The sequence below is a fragment of the Alligator mississippiensis genome, chromosome 13, assembly GCF_030867095.1.
Source record: "Alligator mississippiensis isolate rAllMis1 chromosome 13, rAllMis1, whole genome shotgun sequence".
In the NCBI taxonomy this organism is placed as follows: Eukaryota; Metazoa; Chordata; order Crocodylia; family Alligatoridae; genus Alligator; species Alligator mississippiensis.
This window is the reverse complement of record NC_081836.1, coordinates 42,945,599-42,967,272: the sequence shown is the minus strand read 5'-3', so window position 1 is coordinate 42,967,272 and position 21,674 is coordinate 42,945,599. Positions and strand designations below refer to the sequence as shown.

The 21,674-nt window shown below is 48.1% G+C and overlaps 1 protein-coding gene across 2 annotated transcripts in view; it reads left to right on the top strand.

The window, feature by feature from the left end:
* The window catches only part of MYH11 (myosin heavy chain 11), a 97,048-nt gene that overhangs the window by 26,237 nt on the left and 49,137 nt on the right, over nucleotides 1–21,674 (top strand). For both annotated transcript variants that reach the window (XM_006261582.4, XM_014610770.3), the window contains exon 5: nucleotides 20,872–20,974. In XM_006261582.4, coding sequence (XP_006261644.2) covers nucleotides 20,872–20,974 — 103 coding nt within the window. The remainder of the gene's footprint in view (nucleotides 1–20,871; nucleotides 20,975–21,674) is intronic.

The following is a 21,674-nucleotide window of genomic DNA, read 5'->3' as shown; positions in this document are numbered from 1 at the left end:
TGAAAGGGGGGTGGAAATTCCAGATACCACAAAGTGTCACGGATGCATCCAATGCTAGCCCTTCATGGTGTTGTACAGAAGCATGTGATGTTCTGTTGTCTTGTTTGTTCCCCACTAGGGCTGTGTGAGACACCACTGTTTCTTTTCAACTTCTGTTTTCCTGTTTCGAAGGGACAGTGTTTCATTTTACTGTTTCGAAGCACTGCTCTGTTTTGTTTCATCAAAACTGTCTCACTGTTTCAATGCTGTTTCGATGAGTTTTGACATTTCACCCATAGGCTATAATGGGGAATCATGAAAATGCCTATAACTTTGTCACTTCTTGCCTGATTCAAATGAAAACTGCAGGGGTGGTAGCCCCTTCCGAGGGCATGAAGCTTGCCAAGTGTCAAGGAGATAGGTGCAGGGGTTTCTAGAAAACTGCACCTCAAACTGTTCAAAGCAAAACTAGTATCACTTGCCGTCAGCCTGCTTATCCTGCATGCAGATCTGGGGGTCCGCACCCCCTAGGAGGGCTGCAGGGCTGTGCCAGACTGGTCACAGCACCGAGTTCCAGAAAGACTGGTGCTGCCATTGGCCACAGCCAGAAGTGGCAGCCTGCTGTCATCCCATGTGTAGATCCAGGGGCCCACACCCCCCCAGGAAGAGTCTGGCACAGCCCCGCAGCCCTCCTGGGAGCACAGGCCCCTGGATCTGCATGCAGGGTTTCAGCAGGCTGCTGATGACAGCTGGGGAAATAGCCCAGAGCCGCCGACATCACCAGCTGGCAGTGGCAGCCTGCTGTCATCCCACATCATCCAGGGGTCCGCGCCCCCTGGGAAGAGCTGAGAGAAGTGATCACAGAGCTGGGGGAAAGATCGGGGAGCTGGAGAATCCAACTGGGAACTGGGGGAATGTTCAGGGACCCAGCTCCCGGTTCAATTCTCCAGTCCCCTGTGCAGTTCCCCAGCTCTGATTGCTTCCCCCAGCTCTCTGATCATTTCCTCAGCTCTTCCCAGGGGGCACCGGCCCCTGGATTTGCATGCTGAGTTTCAGCAGGCTGCCCCAGCCTGCAGCGGCAGCCTGCTGCTGAAACCCTGCATGCAGACTGGGGGCCCACACGCCCCCCTCCCCCCCCGGGAAGAGCTGGGGAAGCGATCAGAAAGCTGGGGAATCGAACAGGGAGCTAGATGTCAATATCAAAGGAGTCCTTCCCCCCTCCTCCCCCACCCTCTCCTTAGTTTCTGTTTAGCTGCAAGCAAGCCTGGCTTCGAAACTTGAAATGTTTCAAAACTTTTTAAATGTTTTGAGTGCCCTCATTTAATTTTGAAGCTGTTTCGAAGCTTTTTGTTTTGTTTCGATTTCGCTGTTTTGAGCTTGAAACACATCAAAACCTCTTTGAAATGAAACACCCGTCAAAATTTTGCACAGCCATATTCCCCACCCAATTTTGTGTAGTTTGGATACAGGCTGCTACTGTACTTGTCCTGAGAAATATTCTCAAGGAAGGCTTGATTACTGCTAACTCCTTGGTAGCAGAGCTCCTCAGTCGCTCGAAGTCTAGACAGAAGGCACCAGTTCATTCACTTACTGGGCTCAGTAGCTCTTCTTTATATTGCCTGGTTAGAAAGTAGACTTATATTAGTAGATGTTTAGGATTGTAAATCCAAAAAAAAGCTGACAAAGCCGGTAGGGAAATACATAGCACCCGAGCGAGGGACTAACAATAGAAGGATGGGGGTGAGGAGGGGAACACAACTAGGTTACAGGCAATACAATGTTACCCAACTAAGCCCGGGGGGAGGGGGAAGGGGGAAGGGGAGGGAGGGGGTTCGCGACGCTGAGAGAAAAAGAGGATAGATACACACAAACTCGTTACAATGGTCCGCAATGGTGGAAGAAGTGGTCCGAAGAAAAAGTGTCTCAGTCCATATACAGTCTCATCGCTTTAAAAAAACGATGAAAAAGTGTCTCAGTCCATATACACTACCATCGTTTTAAAGCCCAAATCTATCTGACCTTGTTTGTCTCAAGACCTCTTCTATGGGCTTTGACTGGTTTGTGCTCCAATATTATCTGTCATTAGGGGTCCTATTCTTGCATGTTGTCTCCAAGTGATTTTGCTGCAGCTGGTCCTAATGTATAAAACCTGCTACTCTCGGAGCCCTCTTGTAGTTGTATTGCCAAGATGCCTTAGGTTTGGTCTCTTCTTTGTGATTGTCTCTTGTGTCATATCACACTACAGCTGTTCAATTGGTTTTATAGATTTGAGTGTCAATGAAAATGATTTTGATTATGTTTTTATTGCAATAAATTGCATATTTATTGTCCTAGGCAGTATCCAGAGTGCCTCAGTAGGGAAGGATTTTGCTTCTGTACCAATAAAAATGATTATTATTTGCAGAAATGACACACATGTTGATTATATTAGAAACAGGAGGAAAGTCAAGCTCTTATAATAAAGTTTAGACTACCATATGGTAGAAATCGATTCAAACCTGGACTGAGTTGTCTTTGGGGGAGAAAAGAGAATTCATCTACTTACACTGCTGATTTACAAAATTGTACTTTTGCTTACCAGTTTTATAGGGGCTGGAAAAGGACTGATACTTCTTCACAGAAGCATTGCTCCCAAGAATGCCTTCATCCTATAGCTAAGAACAGTTAAAAATATATATCCTATAGCTAATAACAGTTAAAGGCCTTTATGCCTTTAAGTTGGCAGGCCCGGATGGGCTCCATCCGAGGGTGCTGAAGGCACTGGCCAACGTCATTGCAGAGCCACTGGCGGGAATATTCGAACACTCGTGGCGCACGGGCCAAATCCCAGAAGACTGGAAAAGGGCTAACGTGGTCCCCATTTTCAAAAAGGGGAGGAAGGAGGACCCGGGCAATTATAGGCCGGTCAGTCTCACCTCCATCCTTGGTAAAGTCTTTGAAAAAATTATCAAGGCTCACATTTATGAGAGCCCAGCAGGGCAAATTATGCTGAGGGGAAACCAGCATGGGTTTGTGGCGGGCAGATCGTGCCTGACCAACCTAGTCTCTTTCTATGACCAGGTTACGAAACGCCTGGACACAGGAGGAGGGGTGGATGTCGTATACTTAGACTTCAGGAAGGCCTTCAATACGGTATCCCACACCATACTGGTGAACAAGTTAAGAGGCTGTGATGTGGATGACTGCACGGTCCGGTGGGTGGCAAATTGGCTAGAGGGTCGCACCCAAAGAGTCGTGGTAGATGGGTCGGTCTCGACCTGGAAGGGTGTGGGCAGTGGGGTCCCGCAGGGCTCGGTCCTTGGACCGATACTCTTTAACGTCTTCATCAGCGACTTGGACGAGGGAGTCAAATGTACTCTGTCCAAGTTTGCAGACGACACAAAGCTATGGGGAGAAGTGGACATGCCGGAGGGCAGGGAACAGCTGCAGGCAGACCTGGATAGGTTGCACAAGTGGGCAGAAAACAACAGGATGCAGTTCAACAAGGAGAAATGCAAAGTGCTGCACCTAGGGAGGAAAAATGTCCAGCACACCTACAGCCTAGGGAATGACCTGCTGGGTGACACAGAGGTGGAAAGGGATCTTGGAGTCCTAGTGGACTCCAAGATGAACATGAGCCGGCAGTGTGACGAAGCCATCAGAAAAGCCAATGGCACTTTATCGTGCACCAGCAGATGCATGACGAATAGATCCAGGGAGGTGATACTTCCCCTCTATAGGGCGTTGGTCAGACCACAGTTGGAGTACTGCATGCAATTCTGGGCGCCACACTTCAAGAAGGATGCGGATAACCTGGAGAGGGTACAGAGAAGGGCAACTCGTATGGTCAAGGGCCTGCAGACCAAGCCCTACGAGGAGAGACTAGAGAAACTGGACCTTTTCAGCCTCCGCAAGAGAAGGTTGAGAGGCGACCTTGTGGCTGCCTATAAGTTCATCACGGGGGCACAGAAGGGAATTGGTAAGTATTTATTCACCAAGGCGCCCCCGGGGGTTACAAGAAACAATGGCCACAAGCTAGCAGAGAGCAGATTTAGACTGGACATTAGGAAGAACTTCTTCACAGTTCGAGTGGCCAAGGTCTGGAACGGGCTCCCAAGGGAGGTGGTGCTCTCCCCTACCCTGGGGGTCTTCAAGAGGAGGTTAGACGAGTATCTAGCTGGGGTCATCTAGACCCAGCACTCTTTCCTGCTTATGCAGGGGGTCGGACGTGATGATCTATTGAGGTCCCTTCCGAACCTAACATCTATGAATCTATGAATCTATATTTAGGACCATCTCCTAAAATGGGATAGAGCAGCTTAGCTATAACTTCAAAGCTACCTAGTTTTACACCAACCAAGAACATGGTCTAACAAAAAAATCTTATAATGTCAGTTATACGATAAAAATTGTCCACTTCCTTCATTTTCCCTGGACAAAGCTTTTAGTGTTAATGGAGCCTAATTTATTATATCTATTTGTCCCTTCTATTCCTTTACTTTTTTCCATTTTCTTCTGTCTTCATCTTACTTTTGAATATTTACATTTTTGAGGGGAAAATTTGCCTTTGATAAATCTATCTATAGTCCCAGAAATCTTGGTTTCTGATAGTTTAAGTACATGGGGGGAGGAGTTTGGGGGGTTTTTTTTACTCCTGGATTCCAAAATTGGAACATGTTGTTAGATTTCACACTATCCAGTGGAAAGGAAATAAATTCTTTATCAGACCTCATCCATAATACACAAGTACAGAGATTTAAATGTTGTTCCTGCTCTTTAAGGCTAAGGACAGAAATTACCCATAAACTGGTATAAGTGATTAGAAACCAGTTCAAGTCTGTAACATAACAGAAGTTCAGTGCACATAAACCACTTTCAAAGTGGCCAAAAACAGTTTAACATAAACCTGGATGAATCAGATTATCAGACTTAACTGATTTAGGTTAATTTGATTTACTGAACTTTTGTCCCAGATCTGCTCGAAAGTCAAGCTAACTCACAGTCCACAAGCATCCCAGGATGCTTTGCACCTCCTCTGCAAGTCCCCCTTGCAGGATGGCTGGGCTAGCCTTGGCCCAAGCTGTCTGCTCCAGCCAAGCAGGGAGGTATGCTCTAGCACAGGGGCAGGCAATTGTTTCAGGTGGAGGGCCACTTACTGAGTTTTGGCAAGCATCGAGGGAAGAAAAGTAGCCCTTCAAAACAGTGCCTACCTCTTTATACCTCCTTGTACAGAAATGCAAGAGCTAAAATGTATGCGTAGAAGTGTAACTATTATCACTTTTTTGGCCTTGTTGACCATATTTGGTTATACAGAAAAAAACACTCTTTTTGTTAAATAACAGCGAAGTGTAAGCAATACACATTATTTTATGATCATTAAATTTCTTGGAAGTTATCCTTTTGCTTAAAATACCCAATGACTAAGGAGTTTATGTAATTTGTCTTCTGAGATATCTAAATAGCCATACACACAAAATTTCCAAGCTTTGATACCTAAATTGCAATCAATTAATATACATTTGTTACAAGTATCAGTTTGCTTATGCAAATATATCGTTGGATGCTTCTAAAAGTTCTGCTGATGTTTGTGCTTGGTGGGCCTGGGATGCATGATTTAGTGTAGACTGTCAGAGATTCCTTTTCTCATTGCCACTGCATAGTCTCTTCTTCTGAGAATACTGTCTTTCTAATAGTTCAGCAGGCTGGCCAATATAGTTGCTGATACTGAGGCAGAGGTTGTGTGCTTTATTTATAATTATTGCATTCTCTGAAGCTTGTACTACATCTCTTAGCAAGCTATTCCATTGCTTAACAGCTCAAAATATATTCAACATATTGCAGAAATCTGACCCTTCCTTTCTGGACAAGTTGCTCGTCCAGGTTCTTATCCCTCTGTCTCCAGTGCTACATTTTCCTGTTTGGAACCTTTTAGTCATCCCCAAATTCATCCCAAATGCTGTTACCAAAATCATTTCCCTTACCCATTAGTTTAATCCAAATGTTTTCACACCTCACCTACCTGTAACCCTTCATCATAGGCAGAGTGGAAAAAAATTATTTGGCAGGGCTGAGCGCATGTGCACATGTGCATGCATTCCCCACCAGCAGGTAAGTCTGTGGGGCAGGGGGAGGAGAAAGGACCATGGGGAAGGGGGCAAATCAAGGCCCCAGCAGTGAGGGAGGGTACATGGCACAGGCAGGAGCAGGGGCTGGGGTGAGTGGGGCCTCAGCTGGACCAGGTGGTGGGACAAGTGGAGGCCTTGGGAGGCACATGCCCCCCCCCCAATCTATGTGCAGGGTGGAGGCGGCTGCCATTACATGCTGGGCTTTGAGCCCTGCTGCCCCAAGAGCCGTGGGATGTCATGTGCATCCCGCCGCTAGTCAGGCAGGAGGTATGGGGAAGCTGCAGCAGGGAGCAAAGCACAGCACACAGCCACCTCCACCCTGCACACAGATCAGGGGGGCACGTGCCCCTGGGCCTCTGTTTGTCCCACCACCTGGCCCGTCCAGGGCCCCGCTCACCCCAGCCCCTCTTCCAGCCTGTGCCCCGCTCCCTCCCTCACCACTGATACCTCAATCTCCCCCCTCCCCATGCTGGTAAGGGAGGAAGTGGGGCTGGAACTGGGACTGGAAATGGGGCAAGAGCAGGCTCTGCACAGCCAGAGTGGAGCATGGGAAAGAGCTATGAGTGACTTGTCTGGGGGGGCTCCCAGTGTGGTGGGGAGGGGAAGGACAGCTCCCTCTGCTGCCTGCACCCCAATCGGGTATGGGGGGCATGTGCCCCAGATCTGCATGTGGGGTGAGGGTAGTCTGCTGCTGCAGCCTGGGGCTGAGGGGCTGTGCTGGGCTCTTCCTGGTCTGGGGATTGGGTTGCACTGCACTCAGGACGGGTGGCAGTGGTCCTGGGAGGGAGGGTTGGGGGGCCTATGGCGAATTTTGAGGTGGCTACATTCATTCCCCCATACCCACCTCCCAGGGCTGCTGCCGCCAGCCCTGAGTGCAGCCCAGTCCATCACCCCTGCTGGGAAGAAGGTGGCACTGCCCTGGCCCCAGCCCACAACAGCAGCCCACCCTTGCCCCATGCACAGATCTGGGGGCACAAGCCCCCCACACCCTCCTGGGGTGCACATAGCAGAAGGACCTGTGCCCCCCGAATGAGCTGCTCGTGGCTTTGTCCTGCACCCTGCCCCAGCTGTGCAGTGCCTGCCTCTGCCCCTGCCCCTGCCCAAGCTCCAGCTGCAGCCCCACTTCCTCCCTCAACTCTGCATGTGTGCCCCTTCCCACCCTTGCTGCAGCCACCCATAGCCCGCGGCCTGGCTGCCTTGTAGCCCCACCCGCTGCCCTGCATTTCAGGGGCCTAAGCCCCATTATCCCCAGCCTTCCACTACCTATGCCCATCATTCATACTGCTCTGTATGATCCCTCTGTATCCTTGATGATTACAGCTGTTACAAAACATATAGACAACATTAAAATGTTCTCTGCTATTGTTCAACAGCCAAGCACTTTTTTGGCTGTCTTAATTTTTCCCTGTAAATTGGTTTCTAACACCCTAATAATGTCTGTTGTTCTCCAAACTCCTACTATTGATCTTTCTAGTATTGAGGTGTCTTAGATTACATACAATAGTTATGGTGCAAGCTTTTGAGAAATCTTTGGCAAAGGGACTTTTACTTCTGGTATGAGTCTTTTGTGAATGCAACCCAACATCACTCTTGCTCCTTACTATCATAGGACAAACTTGTAGCCAATATGCTTCTCATAATCATTCCTTGGTCTCTGTCTTGGCACTTTACTCTCAAATCTCTGAGTGAATCCTTGAGTAGTCACAATGGTTGGTTCCTGTTTCTTGAATTTTTTTCACACTTACTGCCTCCTGTTGTGCTTAATTATGCTTCAGCTGAGGATTCTCCAACTTTCTTTTACCCTCATGGATTTTCACACTGCTTCTTAATTCACTATGTTCCCTAGACTTATCTGTTTTGTCCACAGTATATTATGAACTGGTTCTGAGTTTGGCCTGTTGCCTCATACCATTCCTTACCACACTCAGTTCAGTCCCTGTGTCCAGTTCAGTCCTTCAGTTCAGTTTGGTCACTGTGCTTCTTTATTGTCCCACTCTTAGTTAGTTTAGTTTTATGACTTAACAGTAAAACTGAAATGCTCCCCTACAACTAGGTTCTACATTCTGGACTACAACATATGCCTATGAACCTTCTAACAACCTTCGGTGTGAGTATTAGCTCATATATCTGTGTACTAAGAGAGTGGTTTCCTATGGTTTTGAGCACCTCAGGAATGTATTTTCACTATTCTAGTTTTTGTGTTGCCCCTTCTCCTGATCTACCTTCCATTTTCCTTGACCCCATATAGGCGGCGGAAAGCCGGGGTTAACGGGTAATACGGGGCAGTGGGTAAGACTGCAAGGCAGTCCGGGCACAGGCTCCCGGTGGCTCAGGCAGGGGTAGGAAGGTGCACACACACAGCGGTGAGGGAGGGAGTGGGGCTGGGCCAGGGCCAGGGGCAAGCACTGCACAGCCGGGGCAGGGCATGGGATGAAACCGTGAACAGCTCGTCCGGGGGGCGGTCGGCTCCTGCAGGTATGCACACCCCAGGAGGGCACAGGAGGCATGTGCCCCAGATCTGCACATGGGGCAGGGTGGGCTGCCGCTGTGGGCTGGGGCCAGGGTGGTGCAGGGGCTTTTCCAAGTGGGAGGCTGGGGCAGGCTGTGCTCAGGGCAGGTGGTGGCAGTGCTGGGAGCAGGACTATGAGAGGGGGCTGCAGCTACCCCAAAATTCACCATAACCTCCCTCCCAGCACCACTGCCACCTGCCCTGAGCACAGCCTGACTCAGCCCCACACCAGGAAGAGGCTAGCACAGCCCCCAGCCCCAATCCACAGTGGCAGCCTGCCCTGCCCTGCACACAGATCTGGGGCATATGCTCCCCATGGCCTCCCAGGGTGTGCACAGTAGCAGGTGCCACCACCCTCTCCCCACACCACCTGGAAGAGCCACTTGCAGCTCTGTCCTGTGCCTCACCCTGCCCCAGCCCCACTCCCTCCCTCACTGCCGTTGTGGGGGAGGGGCAGATTGAGACTCCAGCGGTGAGGGAGGGAGTGAGAAACAGGCAGGAGCAAAGGCTGAGGTGAGTGGGGCCCCAGCCAAACCAGGTGGTGGGACAAGCAGAGGCCCAGGGGGGGCATGTACCCCCTGATCTGTGTGTCGGGTGGAGGCAGCTGCCACTGCACGGTGCACTTTGAACCCCACTGCCCCGAGATCTGTGTGATGCCACCTGCATCCCACCACTGCCTACCCAGCGGTGGGACGCACATGGTTCTTGGGGCAGCAAGGCTCAAAGCGCAGCATGTAGCAGCAACCACCTCTGCCCCACACACACATCAGGGGGGCACATACCCTCCGGGCCTCCGCTTGTCCCATCACCTGGCATGGCCAGGGCCCAACTCACCCCCAGCCCCTGCTCCTGCCTGTGTCCCTCTCCCTCCCTCACCACTGCAGCCTCAATCTGCCCCCTCCCGCATGGCCCTTCCCCCCCCTTCCCCCACAGACTTATATGCTGGGGGATGCACGCACACTCATCCCCCCGAAATAATCTTTTCTTCCTCCACCTATGCTTGACCCCATCACCTCTCTGAAGAGCCTGTCTTGGGACCACAGGCATTTTCCAAAGTAGCTCCATATCCCTGATGCCTGCATGGGCCCTACAGCCAGTGTTCTGCTCCCTATTTTCATCCTTCCCATGACAAAGCAACACACTATGCCCTGTATACAGAATAAGCCCAAGAAGAATATCCAGTTCTTTGGAAAACAAATGCATTTTTCCTCTGTGTCTTAGATCTGCTGTTATTTTCATAAGTTTGAATGTAACTCCATTTTAAGGCATTGCTCTTTTCTCTGGCACTGTTACTTGGAGTGAGCAGTGACCTGCTGAACAGTCCATTTGGTCATAGATCAAAGCATTGGTATCAGAGCTCAGGCACTTTTCTGTCACCTAGTTTGTAAAAACCATATCATAACAATAAAAGCACACAGGAAAAGACTGTCCTCCAAAGGTCTAAAGATTATCTCATTTGGCTTAACTCAGCTTTGGTAATGTTTTCTAAACAACAATATTTTTAACTTAACTAATTGAAAACAATTATGGTGCTAAGGAGTTCCCAGACTGTTAAATAACACTTCTGGCAGCTAAAATTAAATACAACAGATATATTATGATATGTTTGTTTGTTTTTGAATCTGCACTTGCTGTAAAAGATCAAATACATGAAGTTAACTTTTAAGATTGCACAGGGTAAAGTGTAGCAATTCGAGAAATGTAAATGTAATGAAGTCCAACAGCAATGCTGCTTCATCAGAAGTAGGTATCCAGTATGTGTTGTCAAAAAGAATAGCTTCTGGCCACACAGAGCAGAGAAGGGGCAGGACCCACAAGAAACGTATTACTTCCAAGAGTCAGGTTAACCCTTCCCTGGCCCCACAACTGCTGCAGTTTTGTATGGTGAGCAAAGACCCAAAGCTCAGAATTTGGTGGTAGGTGCAGTAGCACTTGGGTCTTAGCAGTAACCCACAAGAGTGTTCTGCCCATATGGCTGGAGGCTTGCCCCCTGCCCTTCCCTTCCCCCCCTCCCAGCCACGATTTCTGAGCACTTGGGCTAAGGACAGAAGTTACACATAAGCCAATTTAAGTGGTTTAAACCTGCAACAGAACAGAAGTTCAGTGCACATAAGCCAGTTTCAAAATGGCCCAAACTGGTTTAAGATAAACCTGGTTGAATGTAGTATCAGACTTAACTGATTTGGGTCAAGCTGATTTATGCAACTTCTGTCCCAGACCTGTTCCTGGTTTAAGTTAAACCAGAGTCCCTCAGAATCCCAGCATGCACTGCAGCCCTGGGCTGTGCTGTGCTGTCTGCTCCAGAGAGCAGGGCTGGCCCTACCCCTCTGCTCTCTAGCTGGAGCAGGAGCAGGAGCAGGGGCATGACTAGACCTGGGCCTGGCATGATCCCCTGAGGCAAAGGGAGCAGGGAGGGGGTTTATTTCCCTCCTCCCTGCCCCAACTGGGGGACTGCAGCTGGGGTGTGCCTGGCCAGGGTATAGCAGCACCTGTCAGACATTTCCCCACCCTTACTGCCCAAGCAGTGGATGGTGGGGTGTGGCCAAAGCCAGCTGGCATGGCCCTACCATCTTCCTGCCTCACCCACAGCTGGGGCTGGGGCTGTGGGGCTGAGCTGGGCAGGCCTGCAGGCACAACTGAGGGCAGACACAGAGGGGCCAACTGGGCTGGGCTGTGAGGGCCAGGCCCTTCCCAGTGAGCTGCATGGCCAGACTGCTCCCACCTCCCCACGTCCAGGCTGGGTTGTCATGGAGCCACAGGCAGCTGGGAAGGACCCGGCAAGGCAGACCCAGGCCAGACCTCAGGGGCAGGGCCCTTCCCAGCCAGGTACACCTCCATGACAACCAGGCCCAGCAGCAAAGGCAGGGCTGGCCAGGCATCGGGCTGCCTGGGCTGGCTCAGAGCTACCAGTTGGCCCAGAGCCCAGCAGCCGCCGCCACACCCCCTATCCTATGCAGCATCTGGCAGCTGCAACTTCACCACAAGCTGCGCACTGGCCAAGGCCGCTAGGGCTATTCTGCCTTCTTCACCTCCAGCTGCTGCCACCCCTGTCCTTGCCCCTGCCATGTCACAGTGGGTGGGTGGGTGGATGGGAAGTTTGAGCCCTGTGGCTTCTGCCCAGCTCATGGAGCTCTGGCCCCAGCAGTGAGGGAGGTGGGGGGAAGCTGCGCACTGGCTGGGTCCAGCATGGCTGTTCTGTTCCCCTCACCTTCAGCTGGAGCTCCTGCTCCTGCCATGCCACACAGCGCCATGCCAGCAGCTTCTGCCCAGCACGTGGAACTCTGGCTCTAGCTCCCAGACGCCTTCCACCTGCTCTGCCCGCCCAAAGGAGCTGCTCATCGCACTGGGCATGCAGAGCGGATGGAAGATGTCCAGGTGCTGGAGCCAGACTCCACGCACTGGGCAGAAGCTACTGGGCTCAACCTTCCCACCCACCCACCCACCCAGAGCAGTACAGCAGAGGCAGGGGCAGGGGTGGTAGCAGCAGCAGCAGCTGGAGGTGAGAGAGACAGAACAGCTTCGCCAGGCCCAGCCAGCACACAGCTTGTGGTGCGGCTGCAGCCACCGGGTGCTGCACAGGACAGCCCCACCTGTGCCACTGAGCCCAGCTGTCACAGAGCCACAGCCAGCTGCCAGGCCCTTCTCAGCCATCTGTGGCTCTGTGACAGCTTCACCTGGCCTGGGTGTGAGGAGCCAGAAGCAATCTGGCCACACAGCTCCTGTAGCCCCAGCCCAAGCTGCAGCCCACTGGGAAGGGCCTGGGCCCCGTGGCCCAGCTCAGACTGGCCCCTCTGTGTCCACCCTCAGCAGTACCTGCAGGCCAGCCCAGCTGAGCCCAGAAGCCCCTGCTGCAGCCACAGCCTAGGCAGATGGCAAAGCCATGCTGGCCGACTCTGACCAGGCTCCCCACTGCAGGAGCAGTGAGCAGGGGGGAAATCCAGGCAGACCCTAGCTGTGGTCCTTGTGCCTGTGCCCATGCCCAAGAGGGGAGACAGGTGAGTTTAATTACCCGCATCCTCCTTAGCCTGAGGCACTGCAAAATCTGGCCTCTGGGACAAGCCTGGGAAGGGCTGCTTCCCCCCTCCTCCTCCAGGCACATCGCAGCTGAGGTTCCTACAGGCCAGGGAGGGGGTTTAAACCCTCTCCCCAATCATACTTAGCCGCCTGCTGGGGTGGGGGGGAGGGGAGGGGCTGACAACGCCCCCCAGGTCAGATTCCCTCCAGCCTTGCGGCTACTGAGGAAGGGAAGGGAAGGCTTGCTCTAGTGAACCCCAACTTCTAGCCTGCGCCATTGCAGGCACGTGCCTGCATTTCCAGAATCAAAAATGAACATCTATTCAGTTGCAAATCAGTTTAATCTATGTAGGTTAGACTAATCTGCAAAGATTGAATCAATTCAGGCTTGGGTTTTTTGAATGTCTGTCCCTAAACCTAGGGCTTGTGTAATGGTTAAAGACCACATACAGCAGCTGCCCATACCACTTGTGGCACTGGCACACATGCCACAGGTTGGCCACCCCAATCTAACCAATGCTATTTAGGTGCCAAAGTAACTCTGAAGTCAGGCCTTAGATCTATATGAAGTCAGGAGTATCATATTTTAATTATTTTTATTAAAGAGCATTAGATTTCATAGACATTAGGGCTGAAAGGGACCTCAGAAGATCATCGAGTCCAGCCCCCTGCCCAAAGTGCAGGAAGTCAGCTGGGGTCATAGGATCCCGGCAAGATAAGCATCCAAATTTCTCTGGAAGGTGTTCAATGTAGGCGCTTGAACAACCTCCGGTGGCAGGCTGTTCCAGACCTTGGGGGCTCAGACAGTAAAGAAATTCTTCCTTATGTCCAGCCTGAAACGGTCTTGTAGTAGTTTATGACCGTTCGACCTAGTCGTCATCCCTTGGGGCGCTCTGGTGAACAAACGTTCCCCCAGATACTGGTGGTCACCCCTGATAAACTTATAGATGGCCATCAGATCGCCCCTGAGCCTGTGCTTTTCCAGGCTAAAGAGCCCCATAGCTCTCAGCCTGTCAACATAAGGTCTGTTTTCCTGACCTCTGATCATGCACGTGGCTCTTCTCTGGACTCTCTCAAGCTTCTCCACATCCTTTTTGAATTGAGGAGCCCAAAACTGGACGCAGTACTCCAGCTGTGGCCTCACCAAGGCCGAGTACAAGGGAAGAATGACATCCTGGGATTTGCTTGAGAAGCATCTATGGATGCAAGCCAGCGTTTTGGTCGCTTTATTAGCCGCATCATCACATTGAAGGCTCATGTTCATCTTGTGGTCAATGATGACCCCCAAGTCTCTTTCTTCCATAGCGCTAGCCAGCATAGCACTGCCGAGCCTATAAGGATGCTGCAGGTTTTTCCTCCCAAGGTGGAGAACCTTGCATTTTTCAGCATTAAACACCATCAGGTTCTCATCCACCCATTTGCTGAGCCTGTCCAAGTCAGCCTGGATTGCCCTCCTGTCTTCAGGTGTGGATGCTTTGCCCCAAAGTTTGGTGTCATCAGCGAACTTGGCCAGTCCGCTTCTAACTCCAATGTCCACATCATTAATGAAGATGTTGAACAATATGGGTCCAAGGATAGAGCCTTGTGGGACCCCAGTGGTCACAGGGCACTATTAGATTGCATCCTTTGCTGTTCTAGACCTCAGGACTGGCTGAAGGGGCTTTGCTCAAATTAAATAAATAATCCCCTTCATGTTTCTACCACATTTTTCCAAAACATGGAAAAAATGTTTAAATATGTAGATGTTTGAGAAGTTATGGACTTGTGAAAACAAGAGATTTTAAAGAAAGCAGCTATGTATTATTAACCACAGAAAGAATCATTCAGCATACACTGTAATGAGCACTATGAGAATCTGAGCCATGTTACTTTTCCAATTCAACTTACTATTTTATAGCTGTGTTTACTTTGAATATATTCCATTATAAATCTAGTGCATTTTCCAGTCTATTTACGCACCTACAGTCAGTTCCCAAAATAGGTGCGGGAGGGGAGGCGGGGGGGCCTAGAGCAGAGCTGTGGCCTCTCTTCCTCCCCTACTCACCACAGGGCTGTTCCATCCAGAGCCCCATATTGCCCCTACCCTTGCCACCCCCTCCATACACATACTAGGAGAGCCACCCAGGACACCTTCTCAGATTGAAGAGTGCCCACCACCCAAACAGCGCCTTCAGCAACCCACAGAGCATTCTCTTCTTACCAGGCCTGGTTGCTGTCTCTGCTCTTCAAAGTCAAAAGCTAGTGCTGGCAAGCTCTTCTGCCTGGCTTCTCTCCCACAATTGTGCAATTCCAGTGCTGGGGTTGGAGCTCTGCATTGAAGCTGCTCTGACTATAGAAGGTCTCTTTAGCAAGCTTTTCCCTGATAGTTTCAGCAAACCAGGTTGTGCCTCTCAGTGCCAGGCTTGGTCATTACACATTACCTTTGCACACTGGCAATGTGTAGGGGATGCACGTAGATGCACATGCACCCCCTGAGTGTGGCAGTGCACCCCCTGCAAAAAGGCACCACCAACACTGCTGTGGCACCTGTGGGAGGTTGCTGCCACCAATGCAAGCGATGGCGTCTGTGGGGGGTCCGTGATCACTGTTGGCTGCCCCCAATGCTGCGGGCAGCATCTGTGGGTGGTCATTGACTGCTGGTCAATGCTTGCCATCCCCCACCCCACCCCCGCCGCCAACAGCGCTGTGGCCTCCTGCAGGAGCTCCATGCTTGCTGCCGCCACGCTCCCGCCACGTCCATCCAGCCTCCAGAGGCACGCAGCGTTCATGCCTTTGCACACCTCATATTCTGAGCTTGGAGCCAGTCACACCTCAGTGTCATTTAGAAAACCCTTGACCTGCTCCTACTAAGAGGCTTTCTGCAGTGAGAGTTCATCCATAACAGAGCAGTGCAGGTAGGAGATTTTTCATCTCAAGAGCAAAACTGAAAAGTGAAAAAAAATAATGATTTCCATTGACATTTTTTCAAATTCTCTTTCATGTTTTTCCACCAGTACTGTTACCCCCTCTCCTCATCTGCATTTTTCACTGAATGCACTATTGGACTGGAAAGCTTGCCCAACTCTAATCCAGAGCGCAGAGAGCCCTAGCTAGGTCCCAGTTCACCTCTCTCACCAGAGGTTCTGGGCTGTTATACTGGACCTGCATTTTTGTGGAAACCCATTTGGGCCAGTGTAATCCTCAGCAAGGGAGGAGTGAGTGCAGTACAGCTGCTGGAGTGGTATCCTATAAAGGACCTAGAATGCAGATGAGAACTAGGGAATACAAGACTTGGTTCCTACCGGAGAAAGGAGATCAAAGAATGGCTTAGAGAGAAAGGAAGTTTTAGCCATGCTAAACAATTAGGGAATGGGATTTTTTAATAATGAGAATCTAAGTGATGTTTTACTCTGACAAGAAAAGAATTCACTGAGAAGAAAAAATATGAATGACAGGTTGATTAAAAATGTGTGTTCCCTAGACTCGTGATTTGGGTACTGTCTTGAGCAAATTAGGGTTGCTAAATTTTTGCAGTTGCAATTATTGTATTATTCCCATTCCTATGAACAATTGGGATTTATGATGTCAGAATATATCAGACACACAAATAATTTGTTTAGTTTTCCAGGACCAAGATGAGATGAGAGGTGACCGGACTTTGGGTGATGGATTCTGGAAATGGATAGCCCACAATAGGGCATGCTTATTTTTTCCTGGTACGGGTCCTCAGAAGAGAGGGGTAGATAAGTCATAGGCCTTAATTGTTCAAGAAATACTTAATGAAAGATACTTATCAAAAAATGGGCCACCTGGAAAAATAGAACTGGGGACACAATGCCCAGGTTCTTGGGGTAGAGTAAGTGACTGATGATTATATTGACTAAAGAGGGGAGAGAGCTGAGGGGAAGACATGGTTGCAATGAATTTCTCTGTTTACACGGGGACACTGCCTAGCAACAGAGTGTGGTTTTTATATTCCAGAACTAGTGATTCTAGAAGGTGGCTCTTTGGGGCAAGTCTGCATGAGCAGTGTTGTGCTATTCTGCTTTAGCTTAGTAGCACCCAGAAGAACAACATGCAAGAATTGTCCACCGGTATTTCAATGGGTTGAAGCAACAAGATTTAGAGTGAAGTTATACTTTATGTTTAGACCATATTAAGGGAACTTAAAATACAAGTGCCCACACATTAAAGCTTATTAACTCATACTAGGTATCCTCTGAGCATCTCAACGTTACACCACTTCAGGCACTTCTGGACAATACTACCTACCTTGTGTTGGGGTAATTTCAGTGTGCTTCACAGAGATAAATGAGCAATTTGCAGTCTTTCAGAATCCCAGGATTCACCGCTTCCAGTCCCCCAATCCCTCCTCCCCAACTCTTAGAGCAGGAATTGAGCCTAAGCTTCCTGGCTCCTAGCTACCCCCCTCCTCACCAGCTGTCTAGGGGCAAATCAGAGCTCTGCAGGCAAAAAGAAGGTATTAACTCTTAATGCACAACTGCTTACAACATGTTCTAACTGTTACACCACTAAATCATTCCACAGGTTTAGTATGGTCTAAGTCAGAGGTTCCCATACTGTGGTACACGTACCCCTGGGGGGCAAGACATCTCTGGAGGGTATGCAGGAGAAATTGTGTAAGAGTGGATTTAATTTTCATTATAATAATACATGGCATTTAAGGGGTTAAAATATAAAACATGGTGGTATGGGGTATGCAGGCAGCTTGTAACTCTGGAAGGGGGTACACAATAAGAAAAAGTTTGGGAACCTCTGGTCTAGGTGTAACATACAGCTTTACCCTCACTGGACACCCTATGGACACTGACATTAGGAGCATTTAAATCTAAGCCATTTTGTTTCTCCCCTAACTTTAATCTAATGAGTTTATCAAAGAGTCAAAAGGCTGTGATGATGCTGGCTTTGTTTAATGGACAGCAGTATACCAGACCTGTCTATCTTCTTGGCGGTCTAGCAAAGATCTAATACGTCTTCCTCTATCAGGAGACTTGACTGATGTTTCTGTAGGTCTTTAAGCCATTTCTAGCTTCTGCCATCCTATGTGTTTTTCATTACATGTGAAAGCATTTGATATTTAGAAGCAGGCTTAACTTTTCATTGTCCATTTCCAAATAAAGTAAACACTTCTCACAGTGCATCTGCAGGAAAGAGGAAAACTACCAGGGTTTGTGGAAAAAAGGGTTAAGGAGAGCAAGCGCAGCAAAATCTTAAGTAACTTAAGCATTGCAGTATAGTAAGATAATTACAAGCAAAATGATGCCATATATGGTAATATTCACAGGGATTTAGGAGAAAGCCAAGTGATGGGCACTGTTGCCCTGGGAGAAAGGAAATGCAATTCATGTAGTGATGAACTGCAAATAACCTTTCATAAAATGGAACAGTTCAAAGCCCCGAGTTTGTTTGAAGAAAGTTTTTATTTTTCCAAAGAAGCAAAGTTGTAAGGTAGATTTATTTGAAAACTTTGTACGCAAATGTCTTCAAATTAGGGTGCTTAGCTTGGAATGCTTCCAAGGACACTTAATTTTTATCAATAAAACATGGAAATGTTTCAGCTCTGAAGCTCAAGCAGGGATGAATTTATCCTTTAACTGTCCAAACTAACTTGAGTCCAGTGAAATGAAAGCTATTGGGCCTAATTAATTTTGTTAAACTTCTGAAAACCAGGAGGAGCAATTCTCATCATGTAGTACCTAGGAAGGAATTGTTTCTGGCTTGCTAAGATTTAATCAGTGTCATCCCATTTTAAAATCTTTCTCTGATTTTACTCAGATTTTTATGCCCACTTATCACTGCTCTTCTGGTAGAGAAAATTAACTCCAATATTTCCTAATTAGGAAAAAGAGTGGAGCTTTAATTGATCCAGTTAAATAGTTTCAGTTTCAAAGGATCAAACTACATTTCAGTGGGACTTTTTAATGTATTGTTCTTTTTTCCCATCCACTTAATGCAAAGACAGAGAGGCCTGATTCTCATTTAGAAAAAGGTTCCTCTACACAGCATTGACGCAGTACGGTGGAAGGCCCTAGCATAAGCATAAATAACATTCACTTGGACTTCAAAGCTAAAAGAACACTGGCATGACAATTCTGGGCTAAAAGAATTTAGAAAAAGTGAGACAATATTATATTGTGCTTAGTGAAGGGAGAACAAGGCTTTTAGTGTGTATCAATTCTGAAAAGTGACCTTGTTACCATCTCATTCAGACCGATCCCTATAGTACTGAATTTGAAAGTCAGGTGGGCATAGTTTAGCGGCAAAAGGATATGTTTAATGTTTTTGATTACTAGCCCAACAGTGCTGGGAAGATTGAGCTGTTTTCTTTTCCAGCTCCTGCATCTTTAAGCCCCTTATAAAAATGAATTAAGAGTATTCCTTCATGGCACGATACAGAGGCTGAGAGGCAAGGGACTCTTCAGCCTGGAGAAGAGAAGGCTTCGGGGGGACTCGATGACAGCCTTTAAGTATATAAGGGATGTGAATCAGGAATGGGGAGAACATAGGTCCACCAGGGCATCCCAAGGGAAGACAAGATCTAACGGTCACAAACTTTGGAAGACCATTTTAGACTGGACATAAGGAAAAACTTCTTTACCGTCTGAGTCTCCAAAATCTGGAATAGACTCCCCGCAGAAGTGGTGCAAGCACCTACTCTGGATATGTTCAAGAAACGCCTGGATGCTCGCCTTGCTGGGGTCATTTGACTTCCCTTCTAGCCACAATGTCTATGAAATCTATGAAAATCTATTAAATCTAGATGCCTAAAGTAGCCTTAAACAAGCTAGCTCAGGCACCAGAGACTAACAAGGCACTCTGCCTGAGCTAATTTACCCTGCATCTCAGCAAGGCTAATTAGCCTGGGTAGAGTGTCATGTAAATATAACTATATTACTTCCATTACCCAAGCTAGCTCTGAGGGAACCAGTTTTGTAGTCTCTCGTCTTTGGCACTGTGTTGTTCCAGCAGGCATAGAGTTTTGCTTGTGAGCCAAATGTGCCCCTTGTTGAACCTTTTATACCTATTAGACGGAGAGATGTCTTGAATATATAGCATGCAAAATCGTTATTAGCAGGGCATCAGAAAGAACCAAACTCATCTTCCAGATCCCAGGCTGGTTCCCTCGTAGCCATTTTTATAGAGTCATTTGCTACAGATTGGAACTGGGATGCCAGCTCTAGGCCAGATGGGGGTTTCCCCACACAGGGGAATCTTGTCACTCAGAAGTGATGTGCCAGGTATCCAGGTTGTAGTTGTATTGGTCTAGAGGCAAAAAGAATCAGAACTCATGGTAGAGGTGATATCTTTTATTAGATATTTGCAAAAAAACTGTTTTATTTGCAAGTGATGTACAGCAGGGGTTCCCAACCCCTGAGCCATGGCCTGGTACTGAGTTGCGAAGAGTTGGCTGCCAGTCTGCAGGAGGGCTGGCTGCAGGACCAGAAGTGACCGTGGACCGGCAAACCGCGGACTGGAAGTGGCCGGCATACTGCGGACCGGCAGCCAACCCTTTTTTATACCGAGTATAAAAATGGTTGGCTACCTGCCCACAGCATGCCAGTCACCCACACTGCTGGTCCACGGCTTGCCGGTCTGGTGTCACTTCTGGTCCGCGGCTTGCCAGTCCTCAGCACAAAAAGGTTGGGAACTCCAATGTGTAGCATTCTTAATGGAGGCCAGGGTCTGGCCCACATGGTCAAACTTTGTTTCCATTGAACTTAAGTTTCCATTGAACTGAGTTCAATGGTAATGGGGTCATGCCCATATTAACTGAAATCTGTATAAAAGTTGAGTTTGTGATTAATTTATTTCCAGGTCGGAGTTACAGAAGTTACAATTTATTATTATTTATTGCTGATTTTTTTTTTAATGGCTATTTCCAGTTTGTAGTTAATGATACATATTTTGTTCTTAAAATACTGGCAGACTCACTCTCCCTCCCAGCCCTGCATTTATAAAATGTTCAAATGCTGCCAAAGTAAGATGAACTGTCATTTGAAAATGCAGAAACGATTGCCTTAAATGGCCCAATGTCCAGTCAAAATACAGAAGGAACAGGGCTGTCTGTAGCTGTGACATTGCATTCCTGGCAAGCTGAACTCAGGTGACATTGGGGCAAATGAGAGACTGAGGTGAAAGACCAAGTGTGATTGGGGAAGTGTGTATGCCCTTTTTTACTATCCCAAACGCAGCCCATTATAGAGGGAATATAATAGTCTTCTGTTTTTTGTCGTCTTGTTTTGTTTTTTCTCTTTTCTCCCCTAGAGGGGAATCTGGTGCAGGTAAAACAGAAAATACCAAAAAGGTCATTCAGTATCTGGCTGTGGTTGCTTCCTCGCATAAGGGCAAAAAGGACACCAGTATCACTGTAAGTGAACTCTTCCCTATTCAATTTTCCTTTTTAGTTGAACTTTCTTTAGCTTATTAAGGCAGCATTTAGCTGACTGTGCTTAACTGCAAGGCAGTTTAAGTGATCAAAATGTTTGCTACTTCCATGTCTTGCCAAATAGTTGACATATTAAGAGTACACAATTATGTCACAGCTCCATGTTTATGGAAAAAACTTTTGTTTGACATCCATTTGGGCACCAAGGGGAAATGTACTTTGTTAGAAGAGAAATATTCATAGCTTTCCATATGTACATCAGCTATTTATATCCTAGCAGTAACTGCCTGAGCCCTTCAAGGAGTTAGGGTCCTTATTTTACCTTTGCCTCCCTGGCAACTAAAATGTTTGTAAAGAACTTTAAATAAAATGTTTTCCAGTTGTAACAGGAAAATGTATGTGAGCAATACTGGATGATATAAATTAAACCTTGACCAGTTATTATTTACATTTATTAGCAGGTTTATTTTGCTACTTAAATAATCCTTGCATCTAAATCTTTCTGAGTTTTCTGCTTTTTTCTTTCAATTTAACTCCTTTGATAAGGGCTAAAACTTTCAAAAGCATCTAAGGGTAACATGGTTAGAGTTATTTGAGTGTTTAACTCCTGGTGTTTTCAGTGGGGGGAAGGGGGTCAGATATATAAATACCTTAGAAAATCAGTCTCTGAGTAACTTAGTCC